The sequence below is a fragment of the Lissotriton vulgaris genome, chromosome 1_1, assembly GCF_964263255.1.
Source record: "Lissotriton vulgaris chromosome 1_1, aLisVul1.2, whole genome shotgun sequence".
NCBI classification, from domain to species: domain Eukaryota; kingdom Metazoa; phylum Chordata; class Amphibia; order Caudata; family Salamandridae; genus Lissotriton; species Lissotriton vulgaris.
The window spans coordinates 933,533,589-933,555,398 of NC_141685.1; the positions used below are offsets into that span (position 1 = coordinate 933,533,589).

General features: G+C 44.5%; 1 protein-coding gene across 4 annotated transcripts in view; it reads right to left on the minus strand.

The window, feature by feature from the left end:
- Positions 1-21,810, minus strand: part of RDH5 (retinol dehydrogenase 5) — a 144,362-nt gene that overhangs the window by 15,610 nt on the left and 106,942 nt on the right. For all 4 annotated transcript variants that reach the window (XM_086959123.1, XM_086959125.1, XM_086959124.1 and 1 more), the window contains 2 exons: positions 10,256-10,588; positions 4,866-5,124 (listed from right to left, as the gene is read on the minus strand). In XM_086959123.1, the coding sequence (XP_086815249.1) occupies positions 4,866-5,124; positions 10,256-10,568 (572 nt within the window). In that variant the 5' untranslated portion in view covers positions 10,569-10,588. The remainder of the gene's footprint in view (positions 1-4,865; positions 5,125-10,255; positions 10,589-21,810) is intronic.

The following is a 21,810-nucleotide window of genomic DNA, read 5'->3' on the forward strand; positions in this document are numbered from 1 at the left end:
GGAAATGTTGGCCTTATTCTTGCTAGCTGACAGTGCACCATCTGTACCCCTAACCCAGCAAAGTAACAGGTGGAATGTGCAACCTCAGGACATGAAATTCTGACTCCCCAAGGAAATCGTGGTAACAGATGTAGAATCCTTTCATTTGAAAACTCATGCATGCCCAAAGAGATACACAAGAAATACACAATCTGGCATTTCAACATTTATTGAAGCAATATAATTCTTGTGTAAAACAAGTGTGCTGCACTTATTAATAAATGCTAACATAACATAGTAATCAGCATCATGAGAACAGTAAAGAATATAAACAGTTCAAACACTGTGTGGGTGCATAGATTATATTTTGAGCTCTTACCTTGCGCTACCTATCCTTGAGTGTCTAGAGTGAGTGAATGTGCCAGAATCCCTATAGGGTGATTTAATTCCCCTGTTACCTGCGAATAAGTATCATCAGGGAACCCGTCTTGGTGGACTGCTGGTCACTATCCCTCTCAGGAGGTAAACAGGAATCAGCCGGGCTGGAATGCCGGCATGAGGGTGGCCTCACCAGTGTCAGCGAAATGCTCATCTATCTGACATTGGAGCGATGTTGTTTATATCATAAACTTCACTCATTTAATCATGCCAAAGCCCCAGTCAGGCTGCTATTGTTGATTCTCTTGTGATAGCTCTGTCGCCGAGTGGACAATAACAAAAGCAACATTTCGTGCAGTGAACTTAACCCTTCTACAGAATGTTCAAGGCACCTCGACAATGTGGCTACGAAGAAGTGTAAATATAAGCAAAGACATTTCAGAGAATATTATCCTGTACAAGCATGTAAGCAAGTGTGTGTTAAATGTCAACATTGAAGGAAAGGTGTCAACCCTAAAATATGGCAAACACAAGGAGATGTTGGACGGAGCGCTGACACTTTTCAGACACTCACCCCCAGTCACAGATATGGGTTGAATCCATTATCATTCTTTAGCTCACTTCGCCACCTCAGTTCAGACCCAGCTATATGCAAATTAGTCTTGACCCTGTGCCTCATGTGAACAGTTCAGCCCGAACTGCCAAGCCAGGTCTTCCCTGAACCGGAAACAAGCATTCTGGGTCTGGTTTCGGGGTAGCACCCCTCATCAGCCAGGCTAGCTTGAATCCAGTGGCAAAGTGATCAAGAGGTCTTGGCATACCCTGCCAACTTAGGGCAAACAAAGCAAACACAAGGAGATGATGGACAGAGCGCTGAAACTTTTCAGTCACTAACCCCTAGTCACAGATCTGGGTTAAATCCATCATATTTCTTTAGCTCACTTCGTCACCTCAGTTCAGACCCAGCTATATGCAAATCAGTCTTGACCCTGTGCCTCATGGGAACAGTCCAGCCCGAACTACCAAGACATAACTTCCCTGAACCGGAAACTAGCATCCTGGGACTGGTTTCAGGGTAACACCGATCATCAGCAAGGCTAGGTCGAATCCAGTGGAAAAGTGAGCAAGGGACCCACATCTGGGCATCCCCTGCCAACTTAGGGCGAACAAAGCAAACACAGCTGATGAGGCGTGAAACCCTGGAACCGGTCCTAGGATGCTTGTTTCCAGTCCTGGGAGGACCTGGCTTGGCAGTTTGGGCTGGACTGTTCCCATGAGGCACAGGGTCAGAACTGATTTGCATATGGCCAGGTCTAACCTGGGGTGTCATAGTGAGCAAAATAATGATGGATTTAACCTAGATCTCTTGCCTGGGGGTTAATGTTTTGATTTTTTCTACATTAAGTCCATCCACTGTGTGTATTTTGCTTTCTCGCCCTAAGTGCGCTGGGTATGCCCAGACGTGAGTACCAGGCTCACTGTGCCACTGGATTCAAGCTATCCTAGCTGATGAGGGGTGAAACCCCGAAACTGTCTAAGCTGCTTGTTTCCAGTCCAGGGAAGTCCTGGCTTGGCAGTTATGGCTGGCCTATTCCCATGAGGCACAGGGTCAAGACTGATTTCCACATGACCAGGCCTAAACTGGGGTGGCATATTTAGCAAAATAATGATGGATTTACCCCAGATCTCTTGACTGGGGGAGAATATTTTGATTTGTTCTGCATTCCGCCCATCAACTGTGTGTCTTTTGCTTTCTACCCTAAAATATGAGCATGTAAGATGGTGTTCAAGGAGCCAGTTGGCCAGTTGGATCCAGCTCGTAATCCCAGGAGAAAGAGTGGGCCTTTCCACCCTTGGCATTACAATGCACAGTTTCTGCCATGGTTTCCATGCCAGCCGGTCCGACATGGATAGCTTGTCGGAAAGCATGTGTGGGGGCCCACAGCAGGTTTACCTTATGTGCGCAACCTCCAACTGAGGGCTGAAGGGGCACCTATGGTGCCTCCCTGTTGATCCTTGCAGCCCTTGGCAGGCATTGTGATGTGCCTCCCACGGGGTGCAGGGATCAATAGCACCTCCTATTTCCCTATGGGAGCATGAATTACAGCCGGTTTACACAATAATGCATGCTACCATAGGGAATTGCAGAAATGCAACTGAACAGTGTTCAGTCGCATCATAATTGGGCAGTCGGGAACACTGACCAGAAGGCGGTCAGTCCCAGGATCAAGACAGTGTTGGGAGAACTTAAGTCCGCCCGACATCATAATTAGCCCATTAATTTGAAAAATATAATACACTAAATCCAAAATTATCTGTACACTGTTGGGGCAGAGTCACATGTTCACTAGTAGCTGGTGGAGTAACATAATCATATATGGTGATGAGCCGTCTCTACTGGGTACCATAATCTGTGTAGGTGAAGTCACAAATGGACCATAACTCTGGCATTCCACTACCCCTATGGGGATGTAGTCTGAAGATACAAGGTCACTTGTCTATGCAGGGGTCACCTGTGGAGGCAGTCACCTGTAGAGGGGGGAGTCATCAGTAGATGTGTGGTTACCAGTAGTGGTGGGGTCACCAGTAGAGGTGGGGTCACCAGTAAAGGTGGGGTCACCAGTAAAGGTGGGGTCACCAGTAAAGGTGGGGTCACCAGTAGAGGCAGTGTCACCTGTAGAGTTATGGTCGTCTGTAGAGCGAGGTTCATCTGTAGAGGTGAAGTCACTGATCAAAGCAGCGTTTTTTGCAGAGGTAGGGACATCTGTAAAGTTAGGTTCGTCTGAAGGAGCGTGGCCATTTATAGAGATAGAGTCACTTGTTGAGGCTGGTTCACCGTAGAGGTGGATTTACTTGCAGTATTGTAGTCCCATGTAGGAGCAGAGACATAGGCAGATGCAGCCACTTGTAGTGAGCAGGGTCCTGTACTCACCTTTGTGAATGAAGTCATCTGTTCAGGCAGAGTCAATCTCAGTGGCGATCCACATGTAAGGATTAGGTTTGACCCATGACCATCAAAAATGGTCTACTGCAAAAACAACAGCCTGATGGAAACAATGCTTAAATTAATCTCAGCCTCTTGGTAATCCCTCAGGTTGCATTCCAGACCATCATTTTTCACTCACTATACTACTGCAGCCAGAGACCTGTAATGCAGAAATCAGTCTTGTCCCTCCTCCAATAGGAACAGTCCAGCTAGATCTCCCAAGCCAGATCCTTTCTAGAAGGGAACAGAAGCATCTCTTGCCTGATTTCGACCTACTTGGGTATTGGCAGCAAGTTATATATTGAGTGTCATGGCACAGTAAGCACCAGACCCAGATCTGGGCACTGGGTATCTACTGCACCAAAGGGTTCAAGCTGCACCCTACTGATGAGACCCAAATAGGCTGAAACTGGTCTGAGGTTGTTTGTGTCCCCTTCTAGCGGGAGCATCACGTGTCAGTATAGCAGGGTTTGTACTGATTTCCATTAGAGTGGGTCTCTTGCTTGAGTGAATTTGTGGGTGAAAAATGCAAGAATGGAATGCGCACCCTAGAGATTGCTTGTGGCTCAGATTCCATTCATCACCTTCTTCTTTGTTGCAGCTGATGCCCTAAGTGTGATCAGTGCGACCAGATGTGGGTCCTGTGCTCACTGTGCCATCTGACTCCAAATGTGGACAAATCTGCCCTGGGTTTGCACGTGTTCCCTTTTAGAAGAGGCCTTAGGTCACCTATGGGGTTGCTGTCATATGTAGCGGCTGGGTCACCCAAAGATGAAGGGTCACCTGAGTGGCCAGGGTTTTTCAGTAGGCAGGGCTTTAAGTGGGCCGGGTCCAGCCGGTGCTCAGCACCGGCAGTTCTAAAAAGAAGGTGCTGAGACGGATCCCTTTCGGGCTCTCCGTTAATGCCCTCACCCTCCCACTGAAAAAAAAAAATCTTAACTTGGCAGCAGTACTACCCTTCACTGCCATAGATGTATCATTTCAGAGATGAAGCATCTGAACTATTTTATACAAAGATGCCATTGTTGTTGCTTATTTGTCGTATGAAACTAACAGCCATTGACAAAGCCAATAGTCCTGCCTTGTTGTAGGTGTAATGTTACTTGTTATATTGTATATCTGATGCAAAGACAGAAGCAGCAAAATACCAGTCGGGCGGCGCATAATGCTAAGCGGAGATTTCTAACTTACGTGTTTCAAGCTACTCCCTTCAATATATCGCCCACGCCCCTTTGAGAGAACCCCAGTTTTTACATCCCACTTAAAACCCAGCCAGAAGGTACAAAGGCGTGTCACTATCAGTGTCCAGACACGCTTTTAGTGACCAGCTGGAGGAACACTAGCATGTACTTGGTAGAGCCACACAATCACAGCCATTGCTGATGACAGCTGTAGTTGGTGACGTGCCACGCTTATCTGTAACAGGTGTACTCGTCTTTTGGGAGCAAAGTCACCTCCATTGGCCGGGTAACCTGCAGAGGACAAAGATTCACCCATGTTTTCAAAGACGCTCTGCCCTTACCGTAGGCTGTCCGAGAAGGCCTCCACGGCGTACTTGGACACGCAGTATCCGCCCCCATTAGCCGATATTCGGCCAAGGACACTGGCCATGTTCACCACACGCCCTGTGGCCCTCTTGATTAGGGGAAGGAAATTTAGGGTGACCTCGATCGTCCCAAATGTGTTGACCTCCATAACCTTTCGGTAGTCCTGGACTGTCATCCATTCGGTTGGTCCAATGGGATTTGCCACGCCTGCATTATTAACCAATGCGTAAAGGCCTGGAAAAACACAAAAGTGCTAATTATAAAGTATGCATATGTGAGCAGTAATAATAAAAGTAGTGAATTTTTGGTTACTTTTTAATACCAACATACACATTCATTAAAATATATCAGATTTACAGACCAAAAATGTTTCTGACGTTCCATTCTCACAACATAATGTACTTTTTAGATTAAAATCTTATGCAAATATTCTATTATTATTATACAAATCATCATTTTAGATTAAAACAAAATGTTCTAATGTTTTTATGAGGTGCTTAGACTTCAGAAAGAAGTGAATAATAGTGAAATAACATTAGGTAAGTTTAAAGTAGTGACCCATTAACTAAAAACCCTGAAGAAATCACTAAAAACAAAGTGATGAAACATGTCGGTTGACTTTTAATCAGAGTGAACTAGCAGCACAGAATAAATTGTGAGTTGCCAGTTAGTTGCACTCTTTTTAGCGTGGTATTTTGTTGTTTTTTCACGTAATTGGGCACAAAAATATCACATTGGGTTTCTAGCACTCACAACACTACAGGGTTGTTGGACCTATATGCACTTTCTTTATGTTGGTTTTTCTCCCATTTTTTTAAAAGGTTGACAGTAGTCGATGATGAGAAGTGAGGAATCAGGCGAGTACCAGTCTGATACAATCCTCCCCTTGGTGTTGCTTCCGTGAGACACTGTCAATCTCCCCTCCCCTTTTTTCACACTTGGAAGGGAGGATACACATGTAGCATAGTGGTGACACTGACATACACACACACATGCTGGCAACATTGCCAGATTGACCATTACAACGGAGTGTAAAACTATGGATAGAAGTTAAATAATTTCTCTATCGCATAAACTAACCTTTTCTCCAATTGTTTAGCCTTTGAGCTAATGAGGAGCAGGCCACTATTGTAATAGAAAGTTTAAAGTAGAACCAGTAATACTGGTTCACAAAAGATATAATGAGAAATAAGCAGCGGCAGCCAGCACGGATCGGAGTTAGGGGCGCGGGGTAGGGGCGTGAGGGAGAGGATAGAGGAGAAGTGGGTATTTCGAAATAAAATAAAAATGTACCTTCTCACTGCTTCCTTGCCACGTCTCTCCTCCATAATCCTCCCTCGCTGGCCTGAACAGGAAGCACAACCAGGCTCCCCGTCAGCCAATCACAACGCTGCCTTAGCAGCATTGTGATTGGTCTGAGTGCCGTGTTCGGCGCTCAGTTGCTGACTAGGAGCCTGGGCATGTTCTCCACGCAGGCTGTAATGTACCCTGCATGGAGATAATGCAAAGTGCGCAAGACTGAAAGGGCAGGCCAAGCAGTCATTGCGCACTTAGGAGGGTGCTACCATTCCTCCCCTGCCACCGCTAACGCAAGTTATTATCATTTTATTTTCCCTTTATGTCACTGCTAAAAAGCAGTGGGCGACACAGAGGAGCCACCACTGGAAATAAGTGTTTTTTTTAGAAATATTAAAAATCTTAGGACCCTTGAAACATAAAAGTTAAAGAGCCAGGCTGCCAGGAAGGGAATGCAAGGTGAACTCTTGCTTAAGCAGCCCTCGTGGTCTGCGTTTTTGGGGCAGACACCCTTTTTATGTAATGAGGGAATGTTATCTATAGGACAGACATTATCCCACAGGTTGTGTGGCGCTCTACAGGAAAGGTGGAAAGCTGATATCTGTTCGCCCTGTAGGTTGCATGAAGTGTTTAGTAGTCTTCATATTTTGGAATGGAAGCTATCGTCGACATTGATTATGGTAGTGTCTATACATTAATGTGAGTGGTTTGAGTATCATTTACATGGAACAATCCAGTGCAGAGGTCCCTGTGTTGGTGTGCACCCTAAAGAAAGGGAGAGCTGTTGCATAGCCAGTGTGTCATGGGCACTTGTGCCAGGGAGGGTTAGGCCCAATGAGAGCTCTTCGAACTGTGAAATACAGCAACAATCAGGGTTCCCTGGCCTCCTCAGACCTCTGGGCCCTGGTGCCACTGCACCTGCTGCACTAATGGAAGCTACGCCTTTGAGGGAGAGGCGAGATGAAGGAAAGGGAACACATACTTAGTGTCACAGGTATCATGAGGAGCACACAGATGAGCTGTGAGAAGGAAGGGCTCACTGGTGCCAGTCATGGCGTGGAGGGTATGAGGGGAGGGAAGTGTGAGGAGAGACCTAGGGTGCATATTTAGTCAGAAACCCGGAATGAAATACAAATCGGTAACTGAGATTCAGGAAAAAGAAGCTATCCTGAATGAGGCAGCAAGGTTGTGAGTAGAGGTTCAAGGGGTGTTAAACTGTGAATGTCTGGCGGGCTTAGAAACTGGTAGAGGAGGAGGCCTACTAGTGCACTGGGGTGGAGGGTCAGTCACAATGCCCGAGGCCTTGAAAGGGACAGGGAACCAGCGGTGCAAGGGTGACACCTAGTGGACGTTTACAGTAAGACACCGGTTGAAGTTCTCCAGGGAACAAACAAACACCTTTGCGGCAATGGCCATAGTGGCCAGACCATGCATGCATGGCTGTGGGCTTCAAGGGTCTGGGCAATGACTAAATAGTGACCCCTGGTGTACAGGTAGAGTATGGCACTAATTTGACTTCTAGAGGGAGCCGGCAAACACTATCAACAGTGACATGTAGTGGCCAGTCATTCATTCGCTTGGGGCACTGTGTGTAGAAGACTCCGGACAGAAATTGGTTAAGTTCCTGAGTGCGAACATGTCCAGTCTTCAGTTACCAATCACAGTGGGGGCATTAGATGGGATCTCACAGGAAGGAGGTAGACACCACCAAAGCAGTGACATACAATCATCAAAATGCCAGAGCATGGCATTCACTAAAGGCCTTGGAGGGCGCAGTCACTGGTGTAGCAGCAATAGATTTGCCAGTCAAGGCATCAAATTAACTGATGTTCAGAAGAGACCAGGCATGTACTGGTGCAACAGTGCCATCCAGTGGCAAGCTAGTGAATGGCATTGCCTGAAGTCAAGAAAAAAGCAGACAGACACAAAACAGGAATGACATCACATGGTGACAAACACATTATCTAAGATGCTGCAACAGGCTCTAGACCAGCACTGAGACCTAGTGGCCAGCCAAGCACTGCATTGGCTGAAGGGAGAATAGAGTCAATCACATATGCAATAGTGCCCGAGTAGCCTTGGAATATGATCTTGACTGAGGTCGGTAGAGAGAAGAAACTAATGTAGCAGTGACCAAATCAGTGTTGAGAACCTGGAGGCAGCTGACAGACACCGCTTCAGTAGAGATTAGGCAAGGGCGACATTTTAATTATGGTGGCGTAATTAGTGTCATTTGGGGATTTTCAGGTTATTCCTGCAACTGCAACGCAAAATTCCACAAATTGGACGATTATTCCAGTTACGTAATTACACCAGCATTCACAGTAAAAAATATAGTCCAAATGGCTGTTGTTTGTGGCAGTTGTGTTTTTAGCACCATGTTTTTAGCGCAAAATGCGTCCACATTTCAAAAATTGATGCAAGGTCGCATTTTGTTTTAAAATATGACACTAAATGATGGATTCACATTTTGCATACCTACTCTTAATTTTGCCTAAGTTAACCAACATTTTGCTCTAGAAGTGCAGCAGTGACACCTGGAATCCAGTCATAACATGGCATGGAATAAGGTCCTGGAGTGAGCATTTTTTTAAAGTATTGTTTATATACAGGAAGGGACACCTTCCTGTACATAAACAATCCATGGAATTTTGCTTTTTCCATGTGTGCTGCACAAGGCAGCACACATAGAAAAAGAAAAAACGAGGAGGAATAATGCATTTCTCCTCATTTTGCCAACTTAAGACCAGGTTTTTCCTGGTCTTAATTTTGGAGCTGCCTCCTATGTACGCCACCTTTGTACATAGGAGGCAGCATCAAAAACAATGTGTGTTGTGGTGGAACGCCCTTCGCAACACCCACTGGCCACCCCTTTCATGCTAACCATAGCGTGAAAGGGGGCCTTATTTACAAGGCACGTTAAGCCACGTTAAGTGGCTTAAAGCTGCCATATAAATAAGGTGCTGCCCCCATCGCCACCACAACATCAGAAAAAGTGATGTTGTGGTGGCGATAGGGGCTTGTACATATGCCCCCAGGTGTTCAGTCACAGTATAGCGCTGGCTCATGTCCCTGAGGACAGCTAGATGACAGTGCAGTGATGATTCCAGAGAGCAATCACATTATGGTGCTGCCTACAGTTCACTTATGGGAAGCAGACAGAAGTGCTGCAGGGACATCTGGGACCCTAGTGCGATAGGACGCACTTTTCCTGTTTGCGCCACAGTGCACTTTTAAACAGGTGTGCCATGCACAAACAGGGAAAGTTCACTCTATTATGTTGAATACACTGCCCTCAAGGCAACCGCAAACTCGAGCTGCCCTGGGGGACGTGCATTCAAGTGAAATACGGAGCAGCTGCTTCAAAGCCACTCCACGTTTCAATGTGCAGGCAGCACCCAGCCTTTATTTTAACGAGGGATTAAAGATTCCTTTGCAAATGGGTGCAGAGAGTGATTCAAAAGGATGTCTGCGGGGTTCATAGGACTCCCTTGCACCCTCCAGTGGGCTGCCATCAGGGGTGCACTGATAGTACGCCACCTTTATGTGGAGCACTTTCAGTGAACTTCCTGACAGCTTCTTTGCGCCCACATCCATAATACAACACGGCTGCAAGGTAAAGAGACCCCCCCATTTGAATGGGGCCATGCCCCCATGCAAATGAGGAAACACCCTCTTGAGATAGCGCTGACACTGCATGTGTGCTGTATTACAGAAGGATCCGCACAAGCGTCTGCATCCCCTTCTGTAATGTCAAAGTCCTGGGAGTACACAAAACGAGTGCAATGCCCGTTGCACCCCCCGGGGCATGTTCCATACTATGCACCACTTGTCCAGTCATAGTATGGTACAGCTCACACTAAGCTGCTGTTGTTGTCTTGACATAGTATGGCGCTAGCTGAAGATGCTAAGCAGGTGGTACAGAAGAAAAGAAAGGCAATAATGCACAGGGAACTCCAGAAGAACAGTCACATTATGCTATTGCCTGCAGTTTTTTTGCGTGCAGCAGACCGTGGTGCAGCAGCGAAACCCAGTAGTTAGTCACCGTAAGACCCTTCTCCATTCTCACCTTTCTCTCCCACTTCCGCTGCCACCCATTGCACAGCTCGCTTGATGCTCTCGGTGCTGGTAACATCCAGAAGGGTGGTCTTTAGGTTAGGGGACGAGCCCGTCTGCAGCTCATCAGCTCCCTTCTGGGTCAAACAGCCGGCCAGCACCCGGAATCCCTTGCGGTCAAGTCGCCGTGCCAGCAGGTTCCCAAAGCCTGTGTCGCAGCCGGTGATGAACACGTGCTTGTTGGTGACAATGCGGATGGTCCGCTTGTCCCTGATGAACCATCCTATGCCCCAGATGATGAGGAACACCGCCACGTACCACCACATGGGGCTGGGTGTATGGAGACCTGCAAACACCAAACCAGAGTCAATACTGTAAAGCATCGAATAACCAATCAGCAGAAGAGACACTTGACCTGATCTTGCAACTGAACTTACTCATGAACACCCTGGACTTCATGGACACGTCTGCGACCTTAGACTGACCATTGTTATACCAGCCTCACTGTCATCCTTTATAACGGAAAACAGTGAGCAGCCAGTCAGTCTTTGTACAATGACAACTGCTATTATGCTGCAGTGTTGGGTCAAATTATGCAGCAGGGTTGAGTAAATTATGCAACAAGAAAATGCCAATTATCAATTATACAGCATTATCCGAGACCTTTTATGATAGTATTACTTCATTATTTAGTCATTTTTAAACTTAACTGATTCTGAGCATCAGTTGTACCTCATTGTTACAAGTTTAACCCCCAAACATAGCAAAAAGGTACAGAAAGGTGACCAGTCAACCTTTGCAAAGGTCCTTCCTCTGCGCTGCAACACGTCATTGCATTTTTGCTAACTTTTGAAATGTTTGAGCTAGAAACAATGTATGTTCTTTATAAAATCCGCAGATTATGTGGCAGATGTTGGATTATGTGGCAAAACCAGCAAATATACAAATATGTGAAAATCGCTGCTGCCGCACAAATGCATAATTATAGTGTCCCTGGCTATATCAAATGCACAGAGGGGCAGAAATCAATAGATGCTTTGAAGACACTCTCTAAAGAAAACACCCAATCTCTGAATCTATGTGGAATAAATCAACAAACGCAAACATTACAAGAAGATCTCTGCAAAATGATGAAAACCCAGCTTCAGGGCTAAGAAAGATCATCTCACTTCAAATGTCGCCTAAGAAAATATCACCCAGCTAGTTATAGCCCCTTTGTTAAACCCGACTCGAAAGGCCTCGCCAAGACTGACTTCCAACAAATTCGACACAAATTCCCATGCTTCTTTACCGATAAAATAACTGACATTCAACAGAACTTTAAATAACATTCACAAGTACCAGACATTAAAACAGCCAAACAAGCCAGCCGCATAACAAACGAGCTGTAAGCTGTAAATGTAAATTGATACTTGTATAGCGCACTACTCACCCGCAAGGGTCTCAAGGCGCTTGTACGAAAACCACTGTGGAACCTGTCCTGGCTTTACCTGTGAGACATCCACTCCTGGGCACCCCCAGGGTGAAGGCCAGGAATCCTTAGCGTCGTGGGGGCCGTTGTGGAGATTAAGCAAGCTATTGCCTAGAGTTGCAGAGTGGGACTCCATGATTGGAATAGGCACCGAGGCGAGAATTATCAGGTCCGTGGAATTTTTGAGCCCAAGACCCGCTGAGGCAGGGAATTGAACCCTTGTCCCGGGCTAGACCTCTGCATCAGGGTCTGCTGCTCTAATCATTGAGGAACACTTCTCCACAATGCTTTCGCACTCACAGATTACTGAAAACACTCCCAAGGAAACACTCAGAAATCTATGTTGATGCAACTCGCCCAGATTCATCAGACCTCCCCAAAATCCCCCCTGTGCACACACACTACCTATAACTCACTTAGGGTAGCGTCATTCATTTTCCCCACCACTGCCTTTTCAGGCCCTCCTGTTAGTTCTTCCGGCCTGGTCTTGCATGGACTCCATTTTGGGCAATTCCAGGTTGGCAGTTGTAACCCCTGGTTTGACCTTTCTGCCTCTGACACTGCCCTTGAGGCCTATGGCAAGAGGTGGGCGAGCCACTGAAGGGTCGAGCCAGGATAGAGCCGGTAGCCTGGCTCTGGCACAGCTCGACGTTCTCTTGGATCCTTGAGCCCAAAACGAGCCGAGCTTTCTCGTGGCTTCCGTCTGCCAACACACTTAACCTCCTGCTCTAATAATTAAAAACATAGCCTTAAATCGTTTATGTTAAAAGGGACAGTAAAAGATAGCCATCTAGTGGTTGGATTGCATAATGTGAAACCAGAAAACCTAGAACCAATCATGGCTTCCCTGCTTGATTACATTGTGTGAACCCAGGCAAATATTGTATTTCACTGAGCTTCACAGAGCATCCTTTTTCTTCATCATTACACATGCGTGCACCTTCACATGTGTGAGATGAGGATGTGCGATGTACAAATGACCTCTTGTGTTTGATTTAATGAAATATCATTTTGTTCCATGTATAATAAGAATCTAGAATGTAGGTATAAAGATTCCCTTTGAACTAATATTCTTTGTTTTACTCAAAACTCCCACTGTCATAGCACTCGATCAGCACTGTCACACTTGGAACAGCTCCATTCAGAATACGGCAGTCCTTATATTTAAAAAGATTTATTTGCATATCAATAATGAAAATCACAATATTAAATCATCACATACAAATACATAATAAAAACATGTCAAAGGGTAACAAAATGCCCTACAGAGATTAAAAAACATATTCAAAATACATGATTCCTACAGTTAATATCACATAATTAACAAAACAACAAACAAACACCACATGGAAGGAGCATATATGGGGCAGTCAGAATATGCCTTTACAGAGTTAATTTGAAGAAAATGTAAATAAGCCCACCTTCTTCAGGACTAACAAAGATATTCCTTCCTTATTCAGTATCAAATTTTTTTCCGCCGGAAACAGAGACGCTGTGAAAGGCTTCCGTATTCCAGGCAATTGGAGCTATAGAGCCTATTTGATATATTCCAGGAAACGGACTGATATTTTAAAAGAAACTTATCCCTGAAAACTATTAAGGATTTATTTTCCTGCTTATTTAAGCTGAAGACAGCGTTATAATTAATAGAAAGACTGAGAACTCTTCCGGCCAATCTGGACATTAAAGATCCACTATTTAATTGAGGACGGAGTAGCATGATCGAAGGCTATTATTATATAATTGAGGCATGTGCCTTTAAACAGATATTCAGTTCTGGACAATCAGATGCATTCTGCAATTTATAAAACCATGAGTTGAACGAAGATACACTGATTGATACTGAATAAGGAAGGAATATCTTTGTTAGTCCTGAAGAAGGTGGTCTTATCCATTTATTCCCACCGAAACTCGTCGACACAGAAAATTTTGTTAAATTTGAATTGGGACAAGAAGCATAGAGACCCGAGTTAATTGTTCTTTGCCTTGTTTACATTTTCTTCAAATTAACTCTGTAAAGGCATATTCTGACTGCTCCATATATGCTCCTTCCATGTGGTGTTTGTTTGTTGTTTTTTTAATTATGCAATATTAACTGTAGGAATCATGTATTTTGAATATGTTTTTTAATCTCTGAAGGGCATTTTGTGACCTGTTGAAATGTTTTTATTATGTATTTATATGTGATGATTTAATATTGTGATTTTCATGATTGATATGAATAAATCTTTTTTAATATAAGGACTTGCCATATTCTGAATGCAGCGGTTCCAAGTGTGAAAGTGCTGATCGAGTGCTATGACAGTGGGAGTTTTGAGTAAAACGAAGAATATTAGTTCAAAGGGAATCTTTATAACTACATTGTTGATTTTGGTGCTCTGTCCCTTAGGACTGTAGGAATCCCTCTCCTTGTTTTCAAGGTAATAAGAATCATGGCCATATATAGGGTACAGATTACAAATGACTTGCCTCTTTGCTCACTAATGGCATTGTCACCAGGACGGGATGCAGGATTCTATCTAAATTCACGTTTAAAAAGTATTTCTCAATGCAGTGATATAATCAGATGTACTAAAGTGAAACACTTAAACACTTCTGCGTGTTAAAGAAAATACACTTTTATAATGATTTCTTCATATTTTTGCATGATATTTTTTGAAAAATGTACATGCCAACCATTTTCAGGTTTCTGCTGGTTCACAGGATCTTAGAGCTAAGCTAGACCATCAGCTCAGCCTTGGCTCACTTCTCCCTGTTAGTTTGTTGGCTTGACCACTACTCTGCCCATGGCTAACAGATTGCAGAAGCAAAAGGCCAGACAGGTTTTATTTTTTTGTTTTAACACACCTAGCTAAGGAATTCTAGGTGGTGCGACTATTTTATTTTAGTCTTTTATATTTCATATAAAGCTTGTTTTCAAGTACATTCTGTATGTCATAGAAAAGAATCAATTGTCAAGCAATAATAAACACATACGGACATTTAAACATAATACACAAAATCAATGTTAGAAATTACAATGCACACCAAATACACAACTATACAATGCCTCCAATTACTTCATTACAAGGCACCAGTCCTTCGTATCCATACTAATATAATAAAGAGAGAGCCCAAACCTTTGAGGCGAGTAATCTCAGGAACAACATCACCAATCACAACACCCAATACAGTGTTGGAAAGGTTAGTTGCAGCAGAAGGACATAGGCTATTCAGACGCCCACCATATACATTTAAAAGGTAAAAGAACCGTGCCAGCAAAGTAGTCCCTTGTGGGCGTGTCTGCGTTGTGCTGTGGGCGTGTGCTGGGGGCGTGTGGTACGTTCCGCCCTTTATGCCATGTCTCATATCGTGTGCTAATCTCACCCTGCTCCTTTTAAATACCCATGCACCCCATAATCATAACCCACCCTTACTTCTTAAACTACCCCAACACCCTTAAACACTAACCCATCTTAACCCTATAAATATACCCTGTACCCCAAAACCCAAACCTATCCCTAAACCCTAAAAATACCCCTATACCCCAAAATCCAAACCTAGCCCTCAACCCTATAAATACCCCTGTACCTCAAAACCCAAACCTACCCCTGAACCCTAAAAATACCCCTGTACCCCAAAACTCAAACCTAGCCCTGAACCCTAAAAATACCACTGTACTCCAAAACCCAAACCTACCCCTGTACCCCAAAACCCAAACCTAGCCCTGAACCCTTAAAATACTCCTGTACCCCAAACCCCAAACCTACCCCTGAACCCTAAAAATACCCCTGTACTCCAAAACCCAAACCTAGCCCTGAACCCTAAAAATAACCCTGTACCCCAAAACCCAAACATACCCCTGAACCCTAAAATACCCCTCTACCCCAAAACCCAAACCTAGCCCTGAACCCTAAAAATACCCCTGTACACCAAAACCCAAACCTAGCCCTGAACCCTTAAAATACCCCTGTACCTCAAAACCCAAGCCTACCCCTGAACCCTAAAAATACTCCTATACCCCAAAACCCAAACCTAGCCCTGAACCCTAAAAATACCCCTGTACCCCAAAATCCATACCTATCCCTAAACCCTAAAACTACCCCTGTACCCCATAACCCAAAACTATATCTGAACCCTTAAAATACCCAAACACCCCAAAACATATACCTCAGTACCCCAAAACATATACCCCTATACCCATACTTACCTTACCCAAACATTTAAAAAAAACATGCTTTTACCATTCATGCATTTACAGCTAATTTCGTTGTAAATGTATGCGTGGTAAAAGCATATAAAATGTAATGCCATGCGTTATAATGACATTGCAGAGTCATGGTACTTTCGTAATGAAAGTATGCAGAGTGATGGTATGCGGAAAGAAAGTTGTGGAATAATGGGTGTTTACCCTCCCCCGGTAAGTACATTGGTGGCACAGCGGCCCACATCTCCAGCAACATACTCATATTTTTTATCACCCATTTGAAAAATGCACAGGTCTCTCTCATTGATGGCCAGCACCGACATACACTTTTAGACACACAACCCGCCACAAGTTCTAGAATTGCGAACTTTAGAGCTGGGGAGCTATGTTCGAATCTCGGCATCAGCTCAACATCCTGTGATTCCAGGCAAACCGCTTTGTCTCCCCGTGCCTACCACAAATGAATGTGTTCTTCTGTAATGTAAATTGTGCTCATGCCATGTTGTCAAGTTCGCGCTATATAATATTGCAAGGAAAAATAAAGTAGGGAAACTCAAGTTCACACACTACTGAACGCGCACTCTTAAGTGCATCAGCAGTGCACTATGAATCGGAGCGTTTCACAGACCTGTCACAGATAAGAAATGCTATCAAAACGAAATCCTACAAAACAATATACTACTGGCCGGCAGCAATTCATACCCTGACAACGTCGGGACGGGCTGCTAGTTGCATATAAACAGACAAGCGGACAAAAAATTCATTAGAGACGCCTGCTTGTCTAACTGAGCCAGAGACTAAACTTCTCACTGGGGTCACACTCCTAGGGGAAGAAAGTATGGTAGAATTTTTTAATGCCTAGAAGCGTCCCTCCTTTCTCGCTCAGGCTCAGGCTGCATTAAAAAATTCCACCATACTTTCTTCCCCTAGGAGTGTGACCCCAGTGAGAAGGTTAGTCTCTGGCTCAGATAGACAAGCAGGCGTCTCTAATGAATTTTTTGTCCGCTTGTCTGTTTATATGCAATATGGAGGGCTGGTCCCTTGTAATGAAGTGATTGGAGGCATTGTATAGTTGTGTATTTGGTGTGCATTGTAATTTCTAACATTGATTTTGTGTATTATGTTTACATGTCCGTATGTGTTTATTATTGCTTGACAATTGATTCTTTTCTATGACATACAGAATGTACTTGAAAACAAGCTTTTTATGAAATATAAAAGACTAATATAAAATAGTCGCACCACCTAGAATTCCTTAGCTAGGTGCGTTAAAACAAAAAAGAAAACCTGTCTGGCCTTTTGCTTTTGTTTAATGTATTAGAGGGGTCCAGGCCAGCCAGTGACAGGACCCAAGCCTTTTCTGTTGCCCCTAGCAGATTGCAGAGGCAGTGACAGAGAAGGAAAGTGAACAGGCTTCATAAAATGCAGTGGCCACTTTCTGAAGTCCCATCCCTCTGTTCCTCTCATATCCATTCAGCAGCAAATAAGAGACCAATGAAGGACCATGAATAGCACAATTGGTGGGAACTCGCACTTCCTGGGCATCACATAGCCCTTAGCTGCCTCATATTTGCTGCTAAGGTCCTGAGGGAGGAGCAAGGGATGGGATCATCCCCCCCCCCCCACCTTAATTGCATCACCAGGGTGTTACAGAGGGAAAAAAGACAGCATAAGGGGCATATACATGCCTTGAGGGGGTGTGTGCTTTGGAAGACCATAGCATGCTACTGGAATCAGAACCGTGGATTTACTTGTTTCAAAGAAAGTCTGGAAGATGGGAATTTTCAGTAATGTAAACATACCTGTGATGGAAGAGACTTTCACCATTTTAATTTAGTCGAAGAGGGAACTTGCCCCTCCAATTTAATATGAGACCTATGCCAGCAACTTCTGCTCCCACCACCCCTGCAGACCTAAACTGTGTTGACATCTCCCATGCACTGATAATTTAAAATGTCACAAGCAGGCCCTGAGACTGCTTGGGCCAGGAAGCGGAGAGCCTCATGAAACAGTTCCATTTACAATTAAAGACTTAGAGAAAATAGTCAGGCCCGGTAGTACTATCACTGAATGACACCAACAAAGACAGGTGAGCAAAGAGTGCACTAATTCTGAAAGAAGACCTAAAGCAACAGACTAACTTTGAAAAGCTTATAATTCCATCTAAAAATGTCGACATCTTCATTTAATACATAGAAAACTGGAATTTTGTTGCAGTTGCCCCCCCCCCACCTTTTGCCCCATGTTTAACTACATGATGCTGGTTTTCAACTTGGACAGTGCACTGTGACTGCGAACCGGTCCCCAGTGCAAGTGCTCTTTTCCCTAAACAAGTAAAAGTCAAATGACAACACAATTGGCACACACTTTAGCACCCCTGTAAGTTCCTAGTAAGTGGTACACCCTAGTCCCTAGGGCATTGGTAATAAAGAGGGTCCCTAGGTGCTGCAGCATGTATTAGGACTCTAGGATATAACCATACACATTACATGTAGCCTGCCATTGCACACTGTGTGTCGCGGTGCAAACCATGAGTGAAAGCACAACATAGCACAATCACTGTGTACTATGCCAAAGCCACTGAATGTAATATATGTAAGTCACCCCTACAGCAGGCCTTGTAGCCCTAAGGCGGGGTGCATTATATTACATGTGAGTCCATATCTGCATGAGCATATATCCCCCTGTGCTGTCTAGTTCAATTACTAGAGGGTACAAGTGATCCTGGAGATCCTAACCCTCTTTGGAACAATTACAACTGCTTAGAGATGTTAGGAGTTTCTACAACAAACAAATCAAGAGTGCTAATGCAGACTATTTCAGACACCAACTTGATCAAGCTGCTAACCGCCCGAAGAAACTTTTTGTATTGGTCAAACAGCAATCAGTGGTAGGTCCAAACCACTCGTACTCTGGATGCATCCCACCTCCATGCAATGAACGTGCTGCTTTCTTCACTGAGAAATCAAGACTCATCACCATTGAACTCGCCTCCAAGAAGGCTCTACTACCATCCCCCGGGTCTGCACCACCCCTTGGCCTCTTACAAAAGTGCAATGCATCATGGGGCACCTTTACCCCATTCAATGAAAAGGACATCAGCAAGATTCTTCAGAATATCAACCCATCTAACCACTTCAGTGACCGTTGTCCCCGGTCATCTTTAAAGAAATCAAGAATGTATTCATCCCCACCTTCACAAGGATTGTGAATGCTTCTCTATCACAAGGCATGTTCCCAGACTGCCTAAAAGCAGCTCAGGTGTCACCTACAGTGAAAAAAACTAATGCAGATAAAGTTGACCTCAATAATTTCCGCCCTATGCCCAACATCCCCTCCCTAGCCTAACTTCTAAAAAATGCATACAATCCCAACTTTGTGCTCATATTAAGAATTTCCAACTCTTAGACCAACATCAATCTGGCTTCCGGAAGGGGCAAAGTACTGAATCAGCTCTACGCATGTCATGGATGACATTTTAAAAATGCTTGACCAAAATGAGTCCTGCCTCCTGAATCTCCTTGACCTTTCATCCGCATTCAACATGGTTAATCATGACAACCTCCTATCCATTCTGAATAACAGGATGGGTTTCTCGGGGTCGGGAATTACAATGGTTCTCATTCTTCCTCCCCCACAGCTCACAAAGGGTCAAGGCAAGCCACTCCCTCTTCCAGCCCTCTCTATTACTCATGGGTGTCCCCCAAGGGTACGCCCTATCTCCTATCCTCCAACCTTTTCTTGGAACCATTAGCTAATTCACTAAATTCCACGAACATTCTCTTCCATATGTATGTGGCGACACGCAACTTTATTTGAAAATCTCATCCCCAGATAACATCATCTCACTCAACACTACCCTTATGTCTACTCAAAATTGGTTAACTGAGAACCATCTCTTGCTCAACACCTCCAAAACGGAATTCCTTCCTATCTCTCCCCCTGAACCACATCCCCAAGCTAGACCTTTGGATGAATCACCTCACTGCTTTCAACTGCACCCCTCTCATCATAGACTCAGCCAAATCACTCAGAATCACCATGGATAAACACCTTAATATGAAAAACCATATCAGCAATGTATGTAAGGGAGCTAATCACTTGATGAAGACACTTAGAAATATCAAACCATTCCTTCCACAAAAGCATTTCAAGCAGGTGGTCCAAGTGCTTGTCTTGCCAAGGTTAAACTACAGCAGCGCTACGCTCTGTGGCCTTCCCAAATACATCCTGGCTCCACTAAGAGCATCATTGAATGCTGTGGCTAGGCTGGTCACAGGTACCAAACGAAATGAGCACATATCCCCAGTCCTAAAATTTCCTAAATGGTTGCCCTACAAAGGTCGAATTCAGTTAAAGATTGCAGTTCTGATGCACAAATCCATGCATCTCAAAACTCCAAGGTACCTAGCGCAAAAGCTTGAACTGTCCTGTGGTAGCAGAGCCTCAAGAAGCGCTAACACTTTGCTCTTGAAACCACTCATCCTTAGCAAAAAGAGAACCTATTACCGAGCCTTCTCCGGCGCTGCCCCAAAGATATGGAACTCTCTTCCACAGGAAGTTTTCAGAATCTCCTCAACGACTGCTTTCAAACTGGAGGCTAAAAGATTCCTAATGAACAAATTCTTACATTAATTTAGCTAGGTCCACCTTCTTTAAGTCACCGATCCTACAATCATTGTACCACTATTTAATTAGGCTTTTCCTTACTGCATAGTGTGCCCACCCTGCGTAGACTGCTATATCCCAGTTTATTGTATTACTCTCCTTGATTTATTTGTGTTGTAATTTTGTGACTATTCCTGTTTGGTAGTCTTATCGGATGTCGATATTGCATTTATATCCATCCTTCCATCCTGTTGTAAAGCGCTCTGATATCCCTCGGGATCTTGTTCGCGCTATATAAAACTTTATAAATAAAATAAATAGATTTATTATGACATGCACCCAAAGGTCACTTTATTGGTGCCCCATGAAATACCTGCCACTATCTAGTGAGCTGGCTGAATGGTTTCGACCAGCATGCCACCACAGACTAGTTTCTGATCCCCTGCAGGTGAGAGCCCATGCTCTCTGATGCCAGAAATAATGCCTGCTCCTGAGGAAGGTATTTACACCTCCTCCAGCAGGATTATTAGTGATTCAGCATATCAAGGCCAGGGGCTTTAATGCGCCTACCACCTTTGATATGTGACCCCGGCTTCCCCCAGACCTGGAAGATGCTACCCCCTGCCCTAAGACCCATTTGTCACCAAGACAGGTGGGAAATAAGTAATGCAGTAGGCATGAGTAGGAAAGTAGTATCTGCTTTTTATGGTTACCCCAACTTTTTGCTTGATGTCTCACTGTTTTTGACTAGTCTGACTGGGATACTGCTAATCAGGACCCCAATCTATCTACTTTCTCCCTTAAATTGACATACATGTACTTTGGTACACTCCAGATTGGATACCGGGGTACCCTTATAAGTCCTTAGTATATGGTACATGATGTACCCAGGGCATAGATACCCCAGAGGCCTCCCATGGGCTGAAGCATGGATTATGCCACCTACGAGAGGCCAAGCAAAATGGAGCTCTAGGTCTGCTACTGCAGCCTGTGTAAGATGGTGCTTGCACCACTTACTTTTGATATAGGTTCACTATATCTGATGGTCACCACACTTAAAACTTATAAGTTACCCCTATAGCAGGCCTTATCAATCCTGAAGGCAGGGTGCTGGCTTTGTTGTGAGAGGGTGCCCCTGCATGAGCAGAGCTTCTCTGCAGCCTTGGGAGACCATTCTCCTGAATTGTCCGTGACTCAGCAGGACATATAGGTAGAGCTGCATTATAACCCCACGGTAAATGCTATCTCGAAAACGGCTGCATAGAAACATATTGTGTTTGGTATCAAACACCTTGGAATCATA